We start from the raw sequence: 24,931 nt of genomic DNA, 5'->3' as shown, positions 1-24,931 counted from the left end.
AGCAAAGCACAGAAAAACTTTTACCAGGAGGGGCTCAGAAACAACTAAGAGCAAAAGGCAAAGAATTCTGGGGGTTATGGGTTGATTTTCATTATGGGTTGATTTTCAGGCCAAGGCACAAAGCCAGCTCAGACTTCTGAATTTTTCCATCCTTGTTCACATCGCAGTGACGCAAGAGAATCTCCCGGAACTTATCAAGGTCCACCCCACTGATGCTGGGCTGAGGATAACAAAAAAATAATATGTCAGTAGACAGGCAATGGTGGTCCCACCCTTTAATGCCTCCCTCCCTCCCTCTCTTCTGTGTCTGTTCCCATTAGGGGACACCTGGCCTTCTGAGAGAGCCTCCCTGGAGACAGGCCACCCAGAGGTTGTTCTGTCTCCTTATCCCTCCACGTGTTGTCAAGGATAAGTGTCTGCCAGGTCCATTTCTCAGTGTGTCCCTTCAAACAAAAGGATGTCTCTCCCACATCATTTCTCTGTAGCTCTTATAAAAAACCTGCCTTTTTCAAAACCGCAGTAAAAGTACTTTGATTTAGGGCAGAGGATTGTCGCAAAAATTCTGTCTTGCTGCCAAAAGGAAGACACGTGTTTTATCTCCCCGTGGGAGGTTTCTATGTCTCTGGTTTTAAAAGGGTTACAGTGAATGCAAATCTAACTAAAGCATTATGTTGTTGACCTAGGGATATCAGATTTATTCCAAGGAATATTTCTAAGAAGGAATTGTGATGCATGTCAGCTAGGAAAAGATTCTAAACTCCAAGACTTGCAAAAGTGAGCAATGCTGGAATTAAGGGATTCTCCCTAGGTTATTTGATTTAATCCTCACCATTTGGAAAGTAAATGATCACGCATTGTTTACAGATTAGGATGCGGGGGCTCAGAGAGAGTGGAAACATCTTGGCAAGCTAGGAAGTTACAGTAGCATATTGGATCCCAGGGCTTCTGTCTCCAACTAAGGGAGCATTTCGCCAGGTCACACTGTTCTCCCAGAGAAACAGCTGCCCTAAATCTAAACAAGTTCATAAGTCCATGTCCAGAGAGAAGGGAAAACTCAAATAATAAGATTTCCAAACCCATTGATTAGTGGGCTGGTTAGAGTCATAGAGGCAGCTGTCTGCAGGGTTTGATCTCAGGAGCTCTCCGAAGGATTCTCCATCACTAACCCTTCCCCAAGGCTTCCTTACTGCTAAAGAAAGGTCTAGGAAAACCTGCAATAGGAAACAAAATCTTTCATTCTTCAACTAGACAGCCATAAGACAAGCTAATTTGCACTGTCCCACAGGGTAAATGACAGACACCAAATCTTCCCCTGATAGCAGGTTTTAACAGAGGGAACGGAAGGGAGAGAACAGCAGGAACTGGGGGTCAGATGGCAGAGCGAGAAGAATAAATACCAAAGTGAGACAGGATTCTGGGAGATATCAGGAGGTGAAAGAATCTGGGGCCAGAAGCTAAACTTGGCCAACTTCACTCCTCTGTCGAGAAACCCTGAGTGACTGGATTATTAAGAGGCTAAAATATAACACATTGTCAATAGGTTCTCTTTGCTAGGACTCTAGAGGGTAGCTCCCTGGGTGTCAGTGCCAAGCAGGTATGGATGTGGCTGAAGGAAATGTGGCCTAGAGGTCCTGAAAACAGCAAACTTACTCTGTGGCTCTGTATTAATTAGAAGCTCACTCGTTGTGTAGTTACACAACAGGAACACTGGTTTTCAATATCTTCAACACTTTTGCTACATCTTTCTGCAACAAGTGGCACCCTGCCCCAGGAGTCTCTCAGCAAATGCTCACTTTTAGAAAAGACTCAGGTGGTAGTCATTTACACACTAGCATAAATTAATTTGCCAATGTATTTACCTCATTCAAGCAATTCTAAGCTTTTTTTTTTTTTCTAATTTGTTTCCTGCAAAGGAATTATTTAAGTGAGTAGAAATATTTTTGATGTGTGTGTTGGGGAGGCAGCTGTGGGTATGAGTGTGGATGTATGTAAAGGAAGTTTCTTTGGACCTTTTGAGTTAGTTTTTAATGCTCAACAACTCACTTGGAGACAGGAGAACTGAATGCCACTGCTCAAAAATGCTTGGATCACAGAAGACAAATCATCTGAAACCACTGAGGGCCTCCATTTTCACAACAAGTGGCCGATATAAATGCATGTAGGTTCCTGATCTACATATATTAATTCTAATCTACAGAACAACTCTAAGAGCTTGAATCTACCACCACCTTTAATTTACAGATGAGGAAACTAAAGCCTAGAGAAGTCAATTAATCTTCCTGTTGTCACACAGCTAGGTCATGTCAGAACCAAGATACAACACAGGCAGGCAAGCCCCAGGGCACATCTCTTCATCACTACACTGTATCATAGCCTTTCGTGTAAAAATGCTTTTTTTTTCCCCTCACCCATTTCATGGGAAAGTATTAGAGTGAGTCTGAGATAAGTGGCTGAAAAATACTTATCTGCCTCCCTTGAGTCCTGGAAAAATCCTGGAAACAAGGGGGACCTTTGGGACTGGATCTGTTCCTCAGTGCTTGCTTATAGTAAGTGTTCAATTATATCTATGAAATTAATGAGCACACTGTCTCCAAAAGTAGTTTTCAAGCTTTTGTCATATGCCCTCCCTTTCCTGTACATTCCATCCAATTCTAACTCTTCTAAAGTAATGAAAGCTGGTCTGTTTATCAGCACACCTTCAAATCTTCATCCTAGGAGTTCTCTTCATGGCTCAGTGGTTGACCCGACCAGGAACCATGAGGTTGTGGGTTTGATCTCTGGCCTTGCTCAGTGGGTTTAGGATCTGGCATTGCTATGAGTTGTGATGTAGGTCACAGATGCAGCTCAGCTCTGGCGTTGCTGTGGCTGTGGGGTGGCCGGCAGATACAACTCTGATTCAACCCCTAGCCTGGGAACCTCCATGGGCCATATCTCCTAAAGTCATCATTAGGACTCTGAGGTCCTGTACCACATTCTGATCACTAGAGGGTAGTCAGTGCAATCTATTGTAATGTACTTATAAGAACTCTCTGCCAATCAGAATATTAATTAACCAGAACCTAATTCTCTGTGCAAAATTATAATGTGTTCTCTGTCTCCACTCTATTATAACACATATTGTCCATACTGATGTCAAAACACCAAGGTGACAAGTAGAGACCAATATATTACTGCCTAAGACCTCAGCCAGGTCCCCATTAGCAAGTCTCTGCTTGTCTGGAAGAAATAATGATAATAAATGCTGTATCCAGTGCCAGTTCTGTCCTATGCTTCTTCTAATTATCACTCACCGTTGCATATTTTACAATGAAAATGAGGGGTTACATTGGCATTCTTTCAGGACCACTGTGCTCAGCCAAAATAAATGCCTGATCAGGTACTTGGGAGTCTACTAGAGAGAGGTGTACACAGTAGCACACAGGTGACTGTGCTGCCATGTAAGGAGCCGCAGGAAGAACCTCTTCAGTCTTCAGACGGCCTTCCCATCACAAATTCCCAAAGCCCCCAACATTCTTTTGTTAGATAGTCACTCATTGAGATACAATGCCTTCTCTGTGCCACCCATTGTCTTTTTTTAAAAAGTTATTTATCCCCCAAAAAATGGCAACACATTAAGGCACTTACATTCTAATGAGGGAATACACACACACACACACACACACACCAGGAAGCTTTCTTCCTTGAGCGAATACACACACACACACACACACACACACACACACACACACACCAGGAAGCTTTCTTCCTTGAGGGAATACACACACACACACACACACACACACACACACACACCAGGAAGCTTTCTTCCTTGAGGGAATACACACACACACACACACACACCAGGAAGCTTTCTTCCTTGAGGGAATACACACACACACACACACACACACACACACACACACACACACACACACCCCAGGAAGCTTTCTTCCTTGATAGGCAAACCTGGGTCAAAAAATGTAGTCATAGCCTTCTGAGAAGTAAAGGGAGAAAAGGTAGGATGATGGGGACTTTGAAGAAGGAAATAGGGAAGCTTACACTGTTCTTTCTTCAAAAGTTTGCAAAACTTTGATGATGGTTACCAGGCATTTTAAAGTGTGGAAACCCTTAACTTAGTAATTCTATTCCTAAGCTATAGCCAAAAACAAAAATTTATACACAAAGGTACTACTATTTGAACCACAAACATAGGAAACAATCTAAATTACTAGCAATAAGGAAATTTTTAGGTAAATTATGATCTAACCACAGGTGAAATAGTCACTAAAACAATGGCTGCTCTTGGGAAATGCTTGTTCAGTATGATCTCAACTATATGCAAAACATACATAGGAATGAAGTTAGTTAATATTAGGTCTCTTTGAGTTAGTTAATATTAGATCTTTCTGGAAAGCCAGGAAAGATCCTATAAAGATAGAGATTATGGTTTTTTTTCTTTACATCCAAACTTCTCTGTGCTGTATGATTCATTTTACAATTTGAAAATCAAAAAGAAATGATAAAATGTGTGCTAAGGGCTAGTAGCTTTTTGGAGGAGCATATATTTGATTCAATCCTTTAGGTTAAGTATTGTTCCTTCTTACCAACCACCTTCTTATCACAACAGAGGAAAGCAGATGGAGTATCCAGTAGGGAAAAGAATAAACTTTTGGGAGGCCTGGAGTGAGGAATTCTCATCATCCCCAGGCAGATGTCCTGGTCATCTCTAATGTCCCATTTAATTGGCTTCCAACATTATTGTTCAAATTTCTACTTTTCCTTTGTGGGTGCTGGGACTCTTGAATGTCTTGCCTTTCTACTTTCTAGTTCAACTCCTGTGTTGATTTTCTTGCTGTGCTAAGTGAGCTACAGGCTCTTTAAAGACTCTTGTGCAGAAATTATTGTGCTTGCTCCTTTAAGAACTTGATATCAAAGGCAGCCGTGGGTACCATTTTCCAGAGTTTAAAGAAAAGGGCATTTTGGTAACAGAGTTATTTTGTTAATACAAATTCAACACATGCATCATACATGATTGTACAAGAATTAAAAGTCTGTAAATAAGCTTACTTCATGGTTATTATTGCAAGCATCAGGGATCCTGACCAGGACTGAATGCTTAGAAAATGAAACAGCTCCCTGTTGACCCCATGGCATGTTCTAATGGTTGTTAAAATACATTCCAGATATCGGTTTGTTTACTTTTCCTATGGCTCTTTCTTATAAAATGAAAATTAAAAAGTCACAGGAGATGGCTCTAGTTTATGAATCTGAGAAATGTCAGATTCTCAATGGTCTCTATGTCAAGTTCTCAACAACCCAATGGTCATGTTTGACCACATCTTTCAAATTGTATGGTGAGTATTTTTTTAAGCAATCTGGAAAGCCAGGAAAGCTCCAATAAATAAGTCATCTGGCTTCAGGGGAGAACATTAATAACTAACTACTTTGTACATATTTTTTAGCTCAACAGATCAGCCTCCTATAAACTGCCTTTGTACTACTGACCACAGTCTGACCCAATCCTTAAAAACCAGCTGTCTCAACCTATCTGGAACTTACATCAAGTGCCTTTTTTTGCCCCAGTAGTACCACAGAAAGAGAGGAACAAGGACAAAAGTGATGGGGGTCTTCTGATTTCTCAAGAGGTAATACAGATTCATCAAAGAGTGATACAGACTTCTGCTTCCAACTCATGTTTTTATTTAATATTTTTTTAAAGGCCGCACCTGCTACATATGGAAATTCCCAGGATAGGGATAAAATCAAAGCTGCAGCTGCCAGCCTATGTCACAGCCACAGCAACACCAGATCAGAGCTGTGTCTGCAACCTACACCACAGCTCACAGCAACGCCAGATCCTTAACTTACTGAGTGAGGCCAGGGATCAAACCTGTGTCCTCATGATTTGTGTTGGGTTCGTTACTGCTAAGCCACAAGGAGAACTCCCAAGTCATGTTTTTAGATGGTCTAATTTTCCCCTTCCTTTAAATTTTCTCTTTAAAAATGTCTTCTGTACTTTGTTGCTGGTTAGGTTTTACTTCCATCACCTTCCATGAAACTTTGGAAGCCACTGCCAAACCCAAAGGCAATTGAAAGACAATTGGAAGTGTCTATAAGGATCTGAAGCCCCTAGACTCTACACTCAGGCAGTCAGGGGTCCTGACTCCATTGCACAGAGGAGGCCACACAGCTCTGAAAAACAGGTTCCCCATTTATTCTAGCAAAAGCAAATTAAAACTCCAGTGAGGCAAGGCCTCTGCTGTGCAACTTTAATGTCCCATAGATAATTGCTCACTTTCTATTACAGAAGCCATCCTGGCATTAAATAGATAATGAGTGAAATGGGATTTTCCTTTAGCAATCAATGTAACCACCAGCACCCAGCAACTCATATGGCTGCACAAATGCTGGGGAAATCTCCAACAGGAGCAGCACATGAAGGGGACAAGGCAGAGACAAGGGGCCAGCTGGAATGGGACTAATAAGACTTGGGAGTCATCCTGATTAGACATCAGAAAAAAATTTTGTTCCATGCCAGCTTAACTGCAGTATGTAAACTTTCTAGAGATTTACGCAAAAAATTAGTATTTGGGCATTTTTCTGCTACAAAACTCCATGGTTTTAATCAGATTTTCGAAGAGATCTGAGACCCCCAAAGCAGTTAATAATTTGTTGTCATATATTTTTTTACCATCTGGGACAATCAGGACGCAATCATTATGTCCTATACAAACCTCAAAAGAAATCCCTAAAGGTATGAGACTAGTGAATTCAGTGTCTACATAGTTGGGAGTTGGAAAGTATCTTAACTGGATCATGCAGCCAGTCAATACAGTTCATCAAGAGCTCAAAGGAGACTGCTTCTTAAAACATTATTTACCCTACATGAAACAGCTCTGTGATGTAGATGTGATCTAAATTGCATCAGTCCCAACCTTGATAGATAAAATAGGCCAAGTACTAGAGCAGCCTTTGGTTGAAAAAAAAAAATCCCAAGTATGGGGTTTATTACATGAAATTAAAAGTTTTATTCTAATAACCAAGAGAAAGACTTTAGGTAATTGAAGAATAAAACAGTAAGATATACAGTGGTATTGTGCTCCTTTGGTAAAATAGATGACCTTTTAATGATGGTAACAACAATCTCCTATGGGGGCTTCCCTAAAACTGAAACTGCAAATAGCCTTAAGAGAGAAGAAAGATTAGTTGGGTTTCACAAAAGCTTAAAGTTTGGAGTTCCCGTTGTGGCGCAGTGGTTAACGAATCCGACTAGGAACCATGAGGTTGTGGGTTCGATCCCTGCCCTTGCTCAGTGGGTTAACGATCCGGCGTTGCCGTGAGCTGTGGTGTAGGTTGCAGATGCGGCTCGGATCCCGCGTTGCTGTGGCTCTGGCGTAGGCCGGTGGCTACAGCTCCAATTAGACCCCTAGCCTGGGAACCTCCATATGCTGCGGGAGCAGCCCAAGTAATAGCAACAATAACAACAACAACAACAACAAAAAAAAGACAAAAAGACAAAAAAAAAAAAAAGCTTAAAGTTTGTTAAATAGACTACATCCTTAGATTTTTTTTTCTCCAGCATTAATCTTTGGTCCCACAGATTCCTCCAAATAAACAATGGAATCCATCAAACTGACAAGCCCCAATCCATGATGGGGGTAATCTACACAGCCTCGTGAACTCACCTGGACAAGCTCCATCATGTCTTTGACAAACCCATCCACTTCTGGGCCTTCTAGAGCTCCAGTTTTACTCTGAAAGGCAAAGATCCAATCAACCAAATATTTTCTTAAGTCAGAAAACTTGGAGTTCCCGTCGTGGCTCAGTGGTTAACGTATCCGACTAGGAACCATGAGGTTGCGGGTTCGGTCGGTCCCTGCCCTTGCTCAGTGGGTTAATGATCAGGCGTTGCCGTGAGCTGTGGTGTAGGTTGCAGACGCGGCTCGGATCCTGCGTTGCTGTGGCTCTGGCGTAGACCGGAGGCTACAGCTCCGATTCAACCCCTAGCCTGGGAACCTCCATATGCCGCGGGAGCGGCCCAAGAAATAGCAACAACAACAACAAAAAGACAAAAAATAAATAAACAAAAGAAAACTTAAAGAATAAATTACACAAGTACACCAAATCAGTATTCTTTTGTGACTGTAATCCAAGTTCAGAAATGGCATGTTTCAACTTACGTTCTCTGTTGTAGGATGTGACTGTACCATAGAAATTAAAAGAATTCATTGTAAATAATGCCCCCCTTCATGTAACCAAATGGGAAGCAGTAGTTTTTATTCCTTGGCTCTTACAAATAATATTAACATAACATATACTGACTTTTTATACCAAGCAATAAAGCGCTTTATTTTCAACTAATGGGGGAATGATCTGGAATTACAGGAGAGTTCCATTGTACTTCACACCACTATGAAAAGTTGGCTTAGAAAAAGTCCTCTGTTGAGTTTCTGCCTTCTTGGTGTGCATAGTAAATCTTCTCCACAAATAGGAAGGTAATCATGGCACCTCTTCTCCAAGAAACGAGGTTTAAGTTAATTTATGAATTCTTGATTTCGGGGTAAACTTCAATGGAGAAGTGCTAGATCTGGGTTCCAGGTTCACCTCCACTGCCCACTAATGGAGGGACCCCAATCCCACAGTCATTATATTTTTAAATGCTGCTTTGATTGAATTACTGCAGTTTTCCTTTCCTAATACATGTTTTCATTTGTGGAATACACATTTTCAAAATTCAGGACTCAGTTCAGACTAGTGTTAATTGCTCATCATGTTGATCCTTTGAAAGGCAGGTTAACATTTTTAAATTTTGCTTTATGATATAGCAATGATTTAATGATTACTAAAACACACTTTAAGTAAAAAGAGACTAGATTGAGGGAGCATATTAGATTAGTGAGCATATATGTGGTTCATATGTAAAACCTTTCTATTTATTTAAGCCTGAACTTTTTTTTTTTTTTTTTTTGTCTTTTGAGTGCCGCATCTGTGGCACATTGAGGTTCCCACACCACAGCCACAGCAACGTGGGATCCAGCTGCATCTGCAACCTATACCATAGCTCACAACAGCACTGGATCCTTAACCCACTGAGCAAGGCCAGGGATCAAACCTGTATCCTCATGGATGCTAGTCAGATTCATTTCCACTGATCCACGGTGGGAACTTCCTTAATCTTGAACATTTAACACATCATTTTAAAATCTATTCCCTTAGTGTTTTTACCAGACACTAACACAGTCCTTGCTACATGCCAGGAACTCCTCTAAGAGCTTTAAAAATATGAATTCACTTAATTTTCATATAACAACCCCATGGGGCCGATAATGCCATTATCCTCATCACCCTAATTTTACAGATGAGGAAAAGGAGGCACAGGGAGGATAAGGAATTTGCCCAAGGTCACATGGTTAATGAGCCACCATTCAAACCCAGGTAATTGGTCACAGAGTCTATACACTTCAACACCTTGCTACACTGCCTCTTCCAGGTGATGTTCTTTTCTGCTCAGAATGACTCACAGATACACAATCTGATTAGTTTCAGGATCTGGTAGGACCTTTCTCACCTTTCTTCCTGTTCATCTTCCTCCTTGCATTATCCTTCCTTGTCCTCAAGAAATTGTCTCTTTGTCATACTTTGTTCTTTAGAATTATTATTCTTTCCCTTCTAAAGAAGGACTAAATAATATTCTTAGAAGCAAAGTAGATTTTATGCCAAATATGTTTGACTTTGCCCCCATTTCTTTAGGTTGGGTGCATTTTTTTATATGATTGTTTGCTTTTGTTTTGAGCATACTATCATAGAGACCAGGAAGGAGAAACTTTCTTTTAGCTTGGATCCAAAAAGAAAACAAAATTGTGATTTTATTGTCTTCTCAACCATAAGTACTCCTATGTCTATTATTACTTAGTTCCCAGGAGTTTCATAGAGAAGCTGAGGATACGTTAACATATGTGATTGTTAATCATCATATAAGTTTAGGGCCTATGGGTAGGATGACCCACTTAGGGACTAAACAAGCTTATTGTCTAAAGATGGCCAACACAGTATATGGAAAAGGTGGACTTACAACATCATAGTGAGCAAAGATTTTCTCAAAGTCCCTCTTTCTTTCTTCAGTGGAACAAGCCTGTACATGGGGGAAAAAAAAAAAAAAAAAAACAGCATATAAATCAGCTGAAACTCTCGTTGTACAGTTATTCCTGGGTCTTAGACAATTTTATAAACTTTGAGTCAACAACCCTTAGTCCCTTGATTCCAACACTGAGCCTTGTCAGTCTGTAGATAAATTAAAGGCAAGACAATTGGATACTTTTTTTCCCTCCCTCTCAAATCCATAGAGAAACATGAAGGAAACCCATCTAGAGAAATGTCACTACTTACATCCATTTTAAATTGGAGAAGGAAATTTTCCTGAAGAGCCAGAATTCTAAACGGGAAAAAATATATATATATAATCCACATAATGACCTATCAGTTCTCAGTTACAGGTAAATTTACAACTGCTGTGACAAAAGGGTGGCAGTTTCCAAGTTATTCTGAAGAATAGGATAGTTGCTTGAAAAACGGGAATTTATACATTATTAAAACCAAGAAAGGAAAGACTTTAACAGGGACTGCTAGTCACCATAGAGAGATATTTAAAAATTCATCTTGATGAAAATTGGCAGAATGAGGACTTAAGAAAATTCTATCCTCCATAAAAGTAACAAGAAAACTGGCTTTAAAAAAAGAATAACTTTTTCAGAACGTTGGAAATGAATCAAATACTTAGAGAAATCTGAGTGGGTTTTACTTTGGAAAAATGACTAAATCTTGGTAAGAACAGTGGACTTTGTGGCTTTTTAACTTGCTTCATCCCTCTGATCTTCCCAGCTCCATGATATCCTTGAAAACCAAGAGTTCACAATCCCGGAGAAAATCAGCAGCCTAGCAGCTGCTATGGTGGGCAGAACAGGCTAGGAGCTCTTTCACAGCCTAATTCCCATCAAATTGCCATTATTTGACCTTTTTAATGGTTCCCTAGAAGGCCCCACTGTCAAGGATGTCTTTATTTGACCTGATTTTGAACCTACCCAGTGGAAAAATGATTAGTGGTGATTGTTTAGGATGACAGCTGACCAAAGTGGTAAAGCTTGGGTAAACCACAGATTAATCAAAAAACTTAAACACTGGGGAATGAGATATCCATAGGGGCTTTTATAAATCCCTTTTATATTTTTGAGAATCTAGACAGTCACACATATGCATAAGGCTACATCCATGCCCAAGGTTGTATGCATGCTCAGAAAAGACCTGAGAAGGTCCTAAGTTCTCACCTCTGGCTTATCTTCACTCTCTGTGCAAGCAGGAAGCAAAGGGTGAGGCAGAGTTGCAAACGGCATGGTTGAATGTTGAAGATGTGTCCCAAGAGGGACACAGAGCCCCTTAGACTGGGAGACTTATGGTTCTTAGGCATTTAAGAAAATCTCTGTCTAATCATTAACTAACCATTAAGGTAACCAAGCAGAGACTTAGGATTTCCACATGATGACAATACAGACTTTACAGAATTAAACAAAAAATAATTATCAACAACAACAAATGTGACCTATAAGGAGTTCTTCTGGCTGAAATGAAAAAACATTAGACAGTATCTTGAGTCCACAAGAGGAAATAAAGAACACTAATAGAGGTAACTACATATGTAAATTTAAATATACAATATAATATAAATGTATTTTTATTTTTAACTTTTTCCTATATTACTTAAGCAACTGCATAAGTCAATAATAAAAATCTATGTTGATGTAATTTGTGAAATGGTAACAGCACAAAGGAGGGGAAGGGTTGTAACTGCATGGATGCAAAGTTTTTGTATAATATTGAAATTGATTTGGTATTAATCCAAATTAGATTGATAAAAACTAAGATGTTAGTTGTAATCACTCAATCACTAAGAAATAACTTTTAATATATATAACAAAAGAAATAACAAGGGAATGAAAATAGTACACTAGAAAATATCTATTTTACATAAAGGAGACAGTAATAGAAGAAAAGAGGAAAAAAAGACATAAAGCACGGGGAAAACAAAGCAAAATGGAAGACATAACTCCTAACTTATCAGTAATTACATTAAATTAACATGGATTAAATACTTCATTAAAAGCAGAGATTGACAGAATGGAAAGAAGTAAAAGTACCTCTATTTGCAGATGACATTATCTTATATATTACTGTACGATACATACATATATCAAGTCATTATATTGTATATCTGAAACTAATATGGTGTTACATGACAATTATACTTCAATAAAAAGAAATCTTAAGGAAGCCACCAAAAACTATTAGAGCTAATAAACAAGTTCAGCAGGTATAAGATCAATATGCAAAGTTCAGTTGTATTTCTATATATTAGTAATGGCCAATCCAAAAAAGAAATTAAGAATACCATTCTGTTTCCAATAGTATCAAAAAGAATTAAATACTTAAGAAGAAATATGACAAAAGAGGCCTAAGACTTATAGACTAAAAGCTATAAAACAATGTTGAAAAAAATCAAAGACCTAGGTAAATTGAAGGACATCCAATGATCCTGAATTAGAAGATTTAATACTATTAAGATGGCAACATTTCTCAAATTAATCTACAGATTCAACACAATTCCTGTAATAGTCTCATTTACATTTTCTGCAGAAATTGATAACCTGATCCACAGTTCATGTGGAAGTACAGAGGTCTCAGAATAGCCATAACTACCTTGAAAAAAAAAATCTTTGAAACCCTTCCCTATTTAAAGTCTTACTATAAAGCCACAGTTATCAAGACAAGGTGCAGTTTTATACAAGGTATGTGGCACTATTGTAAGGACAGACCAATGGAATAGATTCATACATTTATGGTCAATTAATTTTTGACAAGGGTGCCAAGACCATTCAGTGGAGAAAGAGCAGTCTTTTCACAAGAACACAGTGTTGTGACAAATGGATAGCCACATGGATTCCTACCTCATACCACATATAAAACTTAGAGAAGATATCAAAGACCTAAAAGTAAAAACTAAAACTGTAAAGCCCTTAGAAAAAAAATGCAATGGTGAATCTGCAGGAGTTTAGATTTTGGCAGTGGTTTCCTAGATATGACACCCACTACATGAGAAACCAAAACAAAATTAGACAAAATTAGATAAATTGGACTTAATTAAAATCAAAAACATTTGCTCTTCAAAGGATATAATCAGAAAAGGAAAAGAACAACCTACAGAATGAGGAGAAAATGTTTGCTAATCATATATCTGATTACAATCTAGTATCCAGAATATGTAAAAAGCATCTACAACTCAACAATAAAAGGAAAATTAACTCAATTTTAAAATAGGCAAAGGATCTTAATGGTCATTTCACCAAAGAAGATGTACATATTCCATGAAAATATGTTGGGAATGTAAAATGGTGTAGATGTTTTGAAAAATTGTTTCTCAGAAAATTAAGCAAAAAATTACCATATGAACCTAAAATTCCACTCCTAAGTGTATAACCAAGAGAATCAAACACATATGTTCACATAAAAACATGTATATAGTTGGCCATAGCCACATAATTTTTAATAATTTAAGATTAGGAATAACCCATGTGGTCATCAACTATAAACAAAATAGTATATATGTGCAATGAAATATAATTAAGCTATAAAGGGATAAAGTATGGATGATCCTTGAAAACATTATGCTAAATGAAAGAGTCAGACACAAAATATTGTATGATTCCATTTATAGAAAATGTCCAGAATAAGCAAATATATAGAATAGAAAGTTGGTTAGTGTTGCCAGGGGCTGGCAGGAGAAGGGAGGAATGACTCTTAATGGTTATGAGGTATCTTTCTGGCATAGCGAAAACGTTCTGGAATTGGGTAATGATGATGGTTGAAATACTTTACAAATATATTAAAATATGCTAAATGGTACACTTTTTAAAGGATAAATTATATAATATATGAGTTGCACTCAAAATTATATATTTCTCTCTTCTGCATAATTAAAATTGTACTTCAGTGGAATATACTCAGTTTCAAAAGTTTAAAGAATTGTATTTATACTGAATTCATAATCATGGGTGTATATATAGAGGAAGGTAGGAAAAATGTCCTTTAGCAACTTGAAAAGTTTTGCTCCTCTGAATGCCCAGGGTAGAGAGAATTAACTTGAGTCAAATAGAGGGTAGAATGTCCTGAGAGTCTGCAAGGAATACTGTCCTCATCTATTTGTTGACACCAAGCAGTTGAGATTATGTCACCAGTCAGAGAACATATACTTGAGAGGTGCTTGTATGTGGAATAGTTGGGCTACATTTAAGAATTGGGGATAGAGAGAGAAGATTCCCATGTATAAATGTTTTAAGACCTTGAATTGGTTTCTTATTGCTACTGTAACAAATTACTGCAAACCTAGTGGCTTAAAACAACACAAATTAGTACCTTACAATACCGGAACTCAGAAGGCTGGAATGGATTTCACTGATGTTTCAAGGTATTGACAGGGCTGTAATCCTTATGAGGGCTCTAGGCAAGAATCTTTTTCCTTGTTTTTTTCAGCTTGTGGAAGCCGCCTGCATTCTTTGGCCTATGGCCCCTTCTTCTATTTCAAAGCCAGTAATATAATATCTTCAAATTTCTCTGTGATTCTGATCTTTTGTTTCCTTCTTCCACATATAAAGATCCTTTTTATCACATTAAACCCATCCAGGAACTCCGGAATAACCTTCATTTTAAAGTCTACTAATTAACAATTTTAATTCTATCTGCAACCTTTATCATCCTTGCCATGAAAACATAAAATATTTGCTGGTCCTCAGAATTAGGATATGAACCCCTTTATTCTGCCTACCCCAGTTATCATTTTCAAATACCATATGAAATTGGCTTTGAAATACTGTAGTAACTCTTTTGTTGCTTCACGTCTCTGTTCAATAATGCTTTAACTCTTTCTTCATTTTCTTTGCTGAATCCTCCAATGTACATAGCACTCCACTGTGTGAGAAGCTATTCAAGAGATTAAGACATAGTCCCTACTGACTTGGTAGCTATACTGTGGGATGTTTGTGGATCTGTGAGGTGGTTTTTTGTTTATCACACTGATAGAATGGCCATGGCTAGTGCTCTGTTTCCATGTCCAGTATACAGTTGCCATCCAGCCTGACCCTGAGGCACCTGGTAGTATAGTTGCTCCCCATAAGGGTTATATCCATGTGTTCTTGATCCAATGATTTCAACTCTCTATCTGCCCAAATCACTTCTTACTTTTTGTGGACAAAATGGTTGGGGGTCAGCCAGCCTCAACAAAACATGCTGACCCACTCATCATGTATCACAATACCAGATTCATAGTTAGCATTTTTGCAGATACTGGACCACTTCTGCTGTCATCCTCTCTTCCTCCGCTTCTAGCCTTTAGGTACTTGGTGCCCCACAGGGTATGCCAACACTCAAAGACCGCATGGTGCAGCTAGATACTGACTCAGTCGTCCTCCAAGCTAAACTAACAATTCAATATTCCCAGAACCAGTGAATTAGATTCAGGACTTTTTGTTGTTGTTGTTATGGAACCCTGAATGTCTGGCCTTTGAAGGCAAGGCTAGCCCAGGATCCATTTTTAAAATATTTTGAAAATTTTGCTCATTGTGCTTTTATGGAGAGAAGTGCTTTTTGATGTTAACAAAGGGATCTGATATGCCCAAAGACTCGCCTGTTCTTTAAGACTTCAGGTGAGACTTTGATCTCTGCTTTTCAAAAAAAAAAAAAAAAAGTGTGCTGTCATTAAATCCCTTGAAACGTGTTTCTGGATCTATATCACCATGGCCATGCTACTCACCTTGCCAAATCATTAAGATCCAACCGGCCATCTTTATTTTTGTCAAAGATCTTCATCTGGAATGCAGAAGGGAAAAGGATTGTAAGAAATACTTGTAATGGGAATTCATTTTGAAAGTTGTTGAAGGGCTTTTCTATTTTGCTCTTCTGATTATATATTCGTCTGAGGCTGACTCAAACCATAGAGGACTCCCTATAGAGAATAGAAGAAACATTTTTTCCATGGAGGGAGAAGAGCACTAGCTAAAGAAGGACAACACTGAGTGGAAAGCATCTCTGTGGCTTAGTTTTCCCAGGATACCCTAAGCACCCAAGGGTTTGGATGCTGAGTCAAGGACCAGTGGACCTTCCATGGGACCAGCTATGTGAGAGATGGTGCTGTAAAAGAGGATGAGGGTGGATCACTGAGTCAGCCTCAGTAAGGAGGTTGTGGCAGAGAATCAGTGGTATGCATCCATCAAGAGTTAAAGGATGGGGAGTTCCCGTCGTGGCGCAGTGGTTAACGAATCCGACTAGGAACCATGAGGTGGCGGGTTCGGTCCCTGCCCTTGCTCAGTGGGTTAACGATCCGGCGTTGCCGTGAGCTGCGGCTCGGATCCCGCGTTGCTGTGGCCCTGGAGTAGGCCGGTGGCTATAGCTCCGACTGGACCCCTAGCCTGGGAACCTCCATATGCCGAGGGAGCGGCCCAAGAAATAGCAAAAAGACCAAAAAAAAAAAAAAAGAGTTAAAGGATGGCTTCAACTGTGAATGTCAGCAAGGTAGTAGCAACTGTGTGGTCAAGGGGCATCACCCTGGAAACCAGAGCATTGTGCCCAAGGACCTCACTCCTTCCCTTCACCATGAGGTCCTAGGAGCCACTCCTCTCCTTATGAACCATTTTTGAAGAAGGATATGGGTTGGATCCAGATGACTGAGAAACCTAAGATGCTGAGCTTTACCTTTCATAGAGAGACTTAGCCTTATTCAAAGAGGTTATTTAAATTTACTAGCTCAAACTAGGGGGTTCCCATTGTAGCTCAGCGGTAACAAATCCAACTAGTATCCATGAGGACCTGGGTTCGATCCCAGGCCTCGATTAGTGGTTAAGGATCCGGCATTGCTGTGAACTATGGTGCAAGTCACAGACACAGATCAGATCTGGCGTTGCTATAGCTGTGGTGTACGTCGACGGCTACAGCTCCAATTGGACCCCTAGCCTGGGAACTTCCATATGCCACAGGTGTGGTCCTAAAAAAAAAGTTTAAAAATTTACTAGATCAGACTAAACTTTAAACAAGATAGGATTAAAAATTAAAATTGGGAAGACCAGATTGCTTTAGGCAAGAGAGAGGAGACACATTTCTTTATATATATAAGTTGTAGTAGGACAACAATTAAGTTTTGACTTTGCAACACTTTGGTGGTATAGGATATCTCTAAATATATCCATACGAGGAAGGCTATACAGGGAAAAAAGAAGCAATGAGATCATCTGAGGATATATCCCAAAGATTTGTACATTAAAAACATGGTCCTTCATCCTTCCTCACTCTCTAAATCATTTATTTTTAATATTTGAAATGAATTTGAAAGCCCATTCTCCCCAAATCTTGGCATCACAAATGTGTACAACAGGATATATTTTTACACATCTGGACCTACTGCACATCAACTTGTGTCCTTTAAACATTAACTATATCCAGTTAAAGTCTGAGGCTGATAGACTTTGCTAAAGAGTGAGCCATGAGTTATCTTCTGTGACACCATCATCTGAAGAATTTCGTTCTTAGAAAGCCACATTATCTAGGGCTCTAAGCAAAATAGTAACTCACCTTGAAAGACATGAGCCCATCTTCACTGCTGTGAAAACTTACTCAAAGCAGGGAAAGCCCTTTGCTCAAAATTGGTTCAGGGAAGAACTGAACACCAATGTATAAATTATGCTTCTACCCATCAGAAAACTGGCTATGTGGTTCACTTAATAATCAGAATCAGAAATACATGGGGATGAGTAATATACAAACTCCCTTGTGTCTACTCTTCTAGTTGACTAGGATCTCTGTGACTACAAGAAATATGTATAATAGGAAAGCTTGGGACATGCCTGTTGGCCAGACCAGAAATCAGACATTGCGTCACTTTAGGCAAGTCATTACCTCTCTGGGTGCAGCTTCTTCAGCTATAACTGTACCCATGATTTTAACTTTCCTGATCAGATCAACCCTATTTTCAAATGAAATTTTTCACAGTGCTTGAATGTATAAAGCAAAGAAATGGAGCTGCACAAGTAGTGGGTGACTGTTAACTGGAGCCAAATCCTCCAAATACCCCCTCACTCCCAAAGTGTTGCTTCTGAACTCAGGGGTTTCTTGGAACCCAACAGTCTGATAACCTCTGACCAAATTAGGACCGAGATTCCATCTAGCTCTGAAAGTTAAATAACGATTTCACAGCTTTGTCAAAGCAGTCGAAGGGGAGTAAGAGTGATGCCAAGCACTTTCCTGGTTAAGTCAGCAAACAGAATCCTGCAGAGCAAGTTCCCATGTGGCTGGTGGGAGAACTGGGTCCTTAGGGGTCCAGGGATCTCATCCACTAGTCCTTGCACTTCTCCCCTGAGTAACTGATGGTTAGCATCTCCTCAAGGGATGCTGTATGGCTACCACCCAAATTGGATAACACCCACACACCACAACACCGTTTCATATGTAAGTTCATTGCAACCCACATAAGAAGCCATCTTGAAACAGCAGAATAGTAGCTGGTTGCTAATTCAGTTATCGAGTTTACCAGGATTTTCTTCCTCCCAAAACTTGAAAAAGCCTTGGAAAATGACCAGTTTATGAGTGGGAAGAAAGAGCAGACACCTAATAGTTCATGATCTCAGGGATTAAAAAGATTGTTTGTAAACAGGTCTGCCTCCAGAAGTGTAACCTTTGGCAAATTTTGAATGTTTGACAATTTGGAGGGGATATAATGTCTTCTTAATTTTTAAAACTATAATAGTGAATATTTGTAGAGCAGCCAACACATTATATGTTGTTTCATTCAACCATCACTGCACTCATAAGAAATAGCTACATGCAAGAAATTAGAAAGATAACTTTGCCTAAGAAAGTAGCAAGATTTGAATCTAAGCAAATCTGTCACTGGAGTGTTTTCCATAAAACCAGACTTTTAGCTTTAGAGTCTGGGTATATCATGGTTAATTTGGTTTGCTTCATGTTTGGTTATGAAATAAAACATCTGGTGCCATAGATTATGCCAGAGATGTGGTATTTATCTTTTCTAATTGCCCTCCTTTCTCTAGGAAAGCAAAACAAACAAACAAAAAAAAACCCCTCTATTTATGTGAATTTCCCTTTGACCTCAATGATCTAAATTTTCTTAAAGAAATTGAAAAAATGACTGAGTGGAATCAACTCTGAAGTTACCAACATTCACTTCATTCACTAGATTCACATGCATATAGTCTCTTGCTTTACATTTTCCCTACCTCAGAGTATAAAACAAGAAATATAGGCCTAGGATTTTCCCTTACTCATGACATTAGTCCACTCCTGGAGGGCTGTGGTAGCTTTTTGTGGTGGCAGTGGGAATGGAATTCCATTCTGAAGGGCTGATTTTTGAAAGCATGTGAAGGGCCCTTTACCACTGTTCTCATGTTTCTACCACTGCTTTTCCAAAGTTGAACTCATGCTCAGTCCACACACTTCTGAGTCCATAAAGTCTCGTGGAAATGGAGCACAATAACTTATTGACAAACTCCTTAAAATTCTGTAAGTCAGTGGTTCCCCTTCTTAGACAAGAGACCCCTCAGACACTGTAGAGCTACCTAGCATTCTCCTTAGACTGAATAATACGTTTATCTTAATTTTTCAAATCTTTATAGATGCCATAGTGATTATGAAATGCAAATTCGCTTTAAACTATTACTGGTTTAACTTCTTGCCAGAAACCATAGATCTAAAATACAAGTACTATGAATAAAATGAGCTGTCACTTGCTCCCCATCCCACCCCCACCCCCACCCTTGCCAAAAAAAAAAAAAATACAATTACTGCCATGTAGCGGGACAGGCAGTCAGTGAATTTTGTAAGCAATTGTTAATTGATAATTTGAGATGTAATGCAAGGTCAAAATATGCAAATAGTTCAGCAGAGTGAAGAGCACAGAGTACTCTTCCTGTTCTTGTAAAGGTAACAACCACTCACAGTACTCTGCATCCTCCCCAGAAACTTTTCAAACATTTTAATATGTCTATTTTTACTTTTTTTGGACAAATAGAACAACATTCTATACATTATTTGGCAACTTTTTAAATTAAATGAAATTCTTGGAAATCACTCATCAGTTATTTTTTCCTTAAAAAGAGGGCCTCATGCTTAAAAAGCCTGGAAATTGTTGCCATATACAATCTCAAGAAGAATTTGGAACCCCCTTCTAAATTATCAACCAACAATTATGTGTTGAATAATTACCACGTGTCTAACAACATGTGAGGCACTGTGAGAGTCTCAAAAATTATCAAGATGGTACACCAAATTATCATTATGGCGAAATGGGAGAGGCAAAAATGAATATCTGAAATATCTGAACCAAGACTCAGCATTATCTCTATGATCACTGAGAAAAAGAACCAGAACAATGTGTTACAAAATCGCTGAAGACTGAGAGGAGATAAGACTTTCAGTAAGTCCTGAAGGAGGGGCAACCCGAAGGGCATCCTCATTCACTGGAATGAGCATGCTCACTAATGGAGCAGGTGTGTGGGGGCAGGTCAGAATGTCAATTTTGGACATGCGGAGTTTGAGAAGCATATTAAGCATCCTCGTGGAGACACACGTCCAAGTATTTGCAAGAAGTTCAGAGAAGTGCCGTGAGTCAGAGATACAAATTGGAAGTCGTCACCTTTAGCTGATATTTAAAACCATGAGAAAGGCTGAGATCATTAACTGGATGAGGGTAGACACAGTTGAAAAGAGATTTCAAGACAGTCCAGATGTGTCTCAGATTGGCCTGGATCAGACAGGAGAATGCTTGGGCTGGGGAAAAAGCAGCTAGGAAGTCAAGTGCTTTAATGCAGGCAGGAAGGATGAGAGCTAGGTCCAGGGTAGAGAATGAGGCTATTCTCTTTGCCTGCCGCATTTCTCAGATTTCGATTTGCTGTTTTATAGTAGTTCATGTTCCATGCTCTCATTAGGTACATGAGCTTAATATCTCCCACAGGCATTAGCTTACATTTTAAAAAGCTCAATATTACCGAATAACATTCTATTCAGACACCTAATCTTCCCCCTGCCAGGTGTTGGCAGCACCTTGTAATTAGATGTCATAATTGGATTTTGTTAATTGTTTCCTTCCTTGTACAGAACATTAATTAGAAGTTTAGATGAGACAAGGTCTGCAGACCTCAACTTTCTCTTCTGATTGGATGTTCTGCCTTGACTTGTTCATTGTTCATGTTCCAGACAGCTTTCAAGCTCGCCAGTACTTATTTGGATCAATTTGAATTCATTTAGCCAATTGCATTTCTTAAGTAAAGCATTTGATGCTAAACCTTGGAACCAAATCTTTAATGCCTTGTTGCTATGACTCTGTCCATTGCTCAATTAAAAAAAAAAAAAAAGAGCCATGAAAGCAACAGTAAAGTGATTTCACACTTGACGTATCACTTAGAGCTCAGATCCTGATGTCTTTTTTCAGAATGTTTAGTTTCTAAAAGTTAGCATACCCCAAAGTCTCTAGGGGTAGACAGTCTTTAAAAAAAATAATAAAGTAGTCCAGTTCCTAAATCTGTTCATTGAAAAGGTATGAGTTGCCTCTATACTTTAAGAAAGAAAAATAAAATAGATTGGCCAAGTCTTGGTAAACTCATCTAGTCTTTAGGGCAAATTCAGATCCTTGGGTGGAAATTTTCACCAGACTTCTCAACTCTTGGCTGTCACCTCAGTGCATAAAGGACTAGTGAGGGGCCACTTGGAGTTGGACTGATCATGGGGCCATCTTCATGGGGCAATGAATGCTTAACTACAGTTAACTACAGAAGGGTCACAGGGTTTTAGAAATGAAACAGACACATGTAACAGGAATAACAGGACAGTCTTGCTCAATGGACATTTCTCAACCTCGATAATCAAAGCTGGGTGAGACCACTCAGTTTCCTCTCAGCTACCTCACAGGACTTAAGCTTCTAGACCTAACCTCAGAGCCATATATGTGACACTGTCATTTCTTTTTTTCATTTCATTGATTTTCTTCAGCTCAGACCTTCTATTGTAAAAGCCGCCAGCCTGAGGTTTCTTGAATATAAACCTGAAGGCTGTGGAGAGAAGAGCTCTGGGCAAGTAGGGCTGTTGGGCTGATCTGTGATGCGCATAATCTCTTTTCAGCCAGCTATTGATTTTCTGAACACTCTACAGGTCTCATCCTTGCCTACTTCTCCCCCTCACAATGGCTTGTTTGACTGAGGTGACCCCTGAGGCTTTGTGCTACCACAGTTCACTCTTCTTCCCTTTCTTTCTTCCCCAACTTAATCAATCAATGAGTGTTCCTCTCTTCCCCAGAGAAATTTTGTGGAATTCCTCGTTTCCTGTTGTCTGTCATTAATTTGTTTCCTATTTGGTGTTTAATAAGAAGTCAGTTCTTGGGATTATTTAGGGACTTCATGGGAGAAAAATCAATTTTTCTGGGTAGTGAATTCTGCTGTGGCTGTCAGAGCCCCTATATTATGTTATCTTTAAAAATATTAAAAGAATCCTAATATAACGTGCCTTTGTTCTCACCTTGCTCTTTCTTCACAGGGATTTATATCTCTGCTTGATCTCTCATTGAGCTTTACCTTCTCTCTTTTGAAAGTTTTCTTTTTAATAATTTGACATTTAGACTTTCAGACATGAATGCTATATTTGAGAATACAGGCTTTGATTTGGATACGAATTTCCACTCCATCCTTTTCACATCTGATTAAAGTCTATAATCCTCGGTTTTTTTTCATTTGTAAAATGAGGGTTTAAAAATACTTATTTCATAAGACTCTTGTGAGAATCAAATGAGATGTTTGAAAAATGCTTTGCACCGGACTCAGTACAAAATAAATACTCAATTATTCTGATTAAAATATTTAATACTAGAAAAAACACTGGCTATGTTGCAATGAAAATAAAGTATTGCAGTACTCAGTTAAGAAGACATCTTTAAAAAATTTAACTACACTCACCTACCTCTTCTTGTCCTGCCTTTGCTGAAGCTCTAGAGTGTAATCTGTCTTATTTTTGAAGAAATAAGAAAGACTTCAAAAATAGTTTAATTGGATCTCAAAGTGAAACTTGCTGCATTTAAGGACTAAAGGGAAAATTGAACAGAACTTCTACCTACTGGTCAGTACTCTCTGATAGTGATCTGCACAGTGGGGATGAAAGGGAAACATCAGAGTGAATTTTTGCTCCTTCTCCCTCCTTTTTCAATTTTTCTCCTAGTTGGAAGCCTCCATAAAGTTCAGAGACTGTATCTTCCCTGCCAGGTTCTCCCCCAATATTTGATGAATGAATGAACCCATATCTTTGTGTGAGCTAGTTTACCAGATCATATTCTAATGTGAGAAAACTGATTAAAATTTAATTCATTAAAAATTAAATGTGAGACAAATAACAAATGCTGGAGAGGGTATGGAGAAAAGGGAACCCTCCTACACTGTTGGTGGGAATGTAAGTTGGTACAACCACTATGGAAAACAATATGGAGGTACCTTAGAAAACTAAATATAGAACTACCATATGACCCAGCAATCCTACTCTTGGGCATGTATCCAGACAAAACTTTCTCTGACAAAGACACATGCACCCACATGTTCATTGAAGCACTATTCACAATAGCCAAGACATGGAAACAACCTAAGTGTACACTGACAGATGAATGCATTAAGAAGATGTGCCATCTATACACAATGGAATACTACTCAGCCATAAAAAAGAACAAAATAATACCATTTGCATCAACATGGATGGAACTAGAGACTCTCATACTAAGTGAAGTAAGTCAGAAAGAGAAAGACAAATACCATATGATATCTAATATATGGCACAAATGAACCTTTCCACAGAAAAGAAACTCATGGACTTGGAGAATAGGCTTGTGGTAGACAAGGGAGATGGGGAGGGTGTGGGATGGACTACGAGTTTGGGGTTAATAGATATAAACTATGGCATTTGTAGTGGATAACAATGAGTTCCTGCTGTGTAACACTGGGAACTATATCTAGTCACTTATGATGGAGCATGATAATGTGAGAAAAAGAATGTATATATGTATGTGTGACTGGGTCACTTTGCTGTACAGAAGAAAATTGATAAAACACTGTAAACCAGCTATAATAGAAAAAATAAAAATCATTTAAAATTTAAAAAAAATTAATGTGAGAAAATTTCTGAGAGAAAAGCATTAAGAGAGTAGGTGATTTGGTGAGGGAGGAGGTATTCTGTGTCAACCTTTGAGAGCCTGCCCCTCAGCCCAGAAAAACCATCTTGGATTCGAGAAAAGGAGCACAGGTGACATGACTTCCGAATCCACAGGGACAGGTCCTAGGCTTGTCCTGCTCTGATTGTCCTTCCTGGACTTTCTCTGTCTCCTTAGCTGCCTCCAGCTCTTGCCCTCCCTCCAGGCTTTGTTTTTCCTGGTTCCTCCAACCTCTCACCATCCGCTTGGGGCTCCTGTCTCTCTGTCTCTGGTCCCTGGACTCAGCTCATACCCACTGCGTGGTTATGGTCCCTCTGAATGACTCTCTGTGATGAAGGACCCAAGTGAGAGCCAAAAAGGATGGAGCTCAACACCTCCACCACCCTTCTGGCTCTACCCTGGAGGGTCTGGTTTTTCAGAAGGAAATAAAAAGAAGAGAAATTCAGAACATGAAGCATTGCTTGAGGAATGTTGGGTCTGTGCAAAATGCTGCCACATGCAATGTATAATCTGTGAGACACCCCAAGCGGAAGCAAGAGCCACAGTTGGGGTGGAGGGTCAAAAAGAAAAAAGATAAGGGAGGCAGGAGGGTCCCAAGGGCAAAGTTTACTTATGTTGTCAGGGTTTATTCACAGCTGTCCATTAGGTGATAACTGAAAACTCAGTTCA

At 39.1% G+C, this 24,931-nt stretch overlaps 1 protein-coding gene across 1 annotated transcript in view; it reads right to left on the bottom strand.

Moving 5' to 3' along the window:
- Nucleotides 1-91: 91 nt before the first annotated feature.
- Nucleotides 92-24,931, bottom strand: part of SCGN (secretagogin, EF-hand calcium binding protein) — a 42,502-nt gene continuing 17,662 nt past the window's right edge. The window contains exons 7-11 of the mRNA NM_001077224.1: nt 15,833-15,888; nt 10,366-10,411; nt 10,052-10,111; nt 7,665-7,733; nt 92-220 (exon numbers count right to left, since the gene is read on the bottom strand). Coding sequence (NP_001070692.1) covers nt 92-220; nt 7,665-7,733; nt 10,052-10,111; nt 10,366-10,411; nt 15,833-15,888 — 360 coding nt within the window. The remainder of the gene's footprint in view (nt 221-7,664; nt 7,734-10,051; nt 10,112-10,365; nt 10,412-15,832; nt 15,889-24,931) is intronic.

This window comes from Sus scrofa, chromosome 7 (genome assembly GCF_054392235.1).
Source record: "Sus scrofa isolate SSC_HxYL_T2T_F1_AM1 chromosome 7, Sscrofa_HxYL_maternal_Yorkshire_Landrace_v2.0, whole genome shotgun sequence".
NCBI lineage: Eukaryota > Metazoa > Chordata > Mammalia > Artiodactyla > Suidae > Sus > Sus scrofa.
The sequence above is the reverse complement of the archived record's forward strand: the minus strand, read 5'-3'. Positions and strand labels throughout refer to the sequence as shown.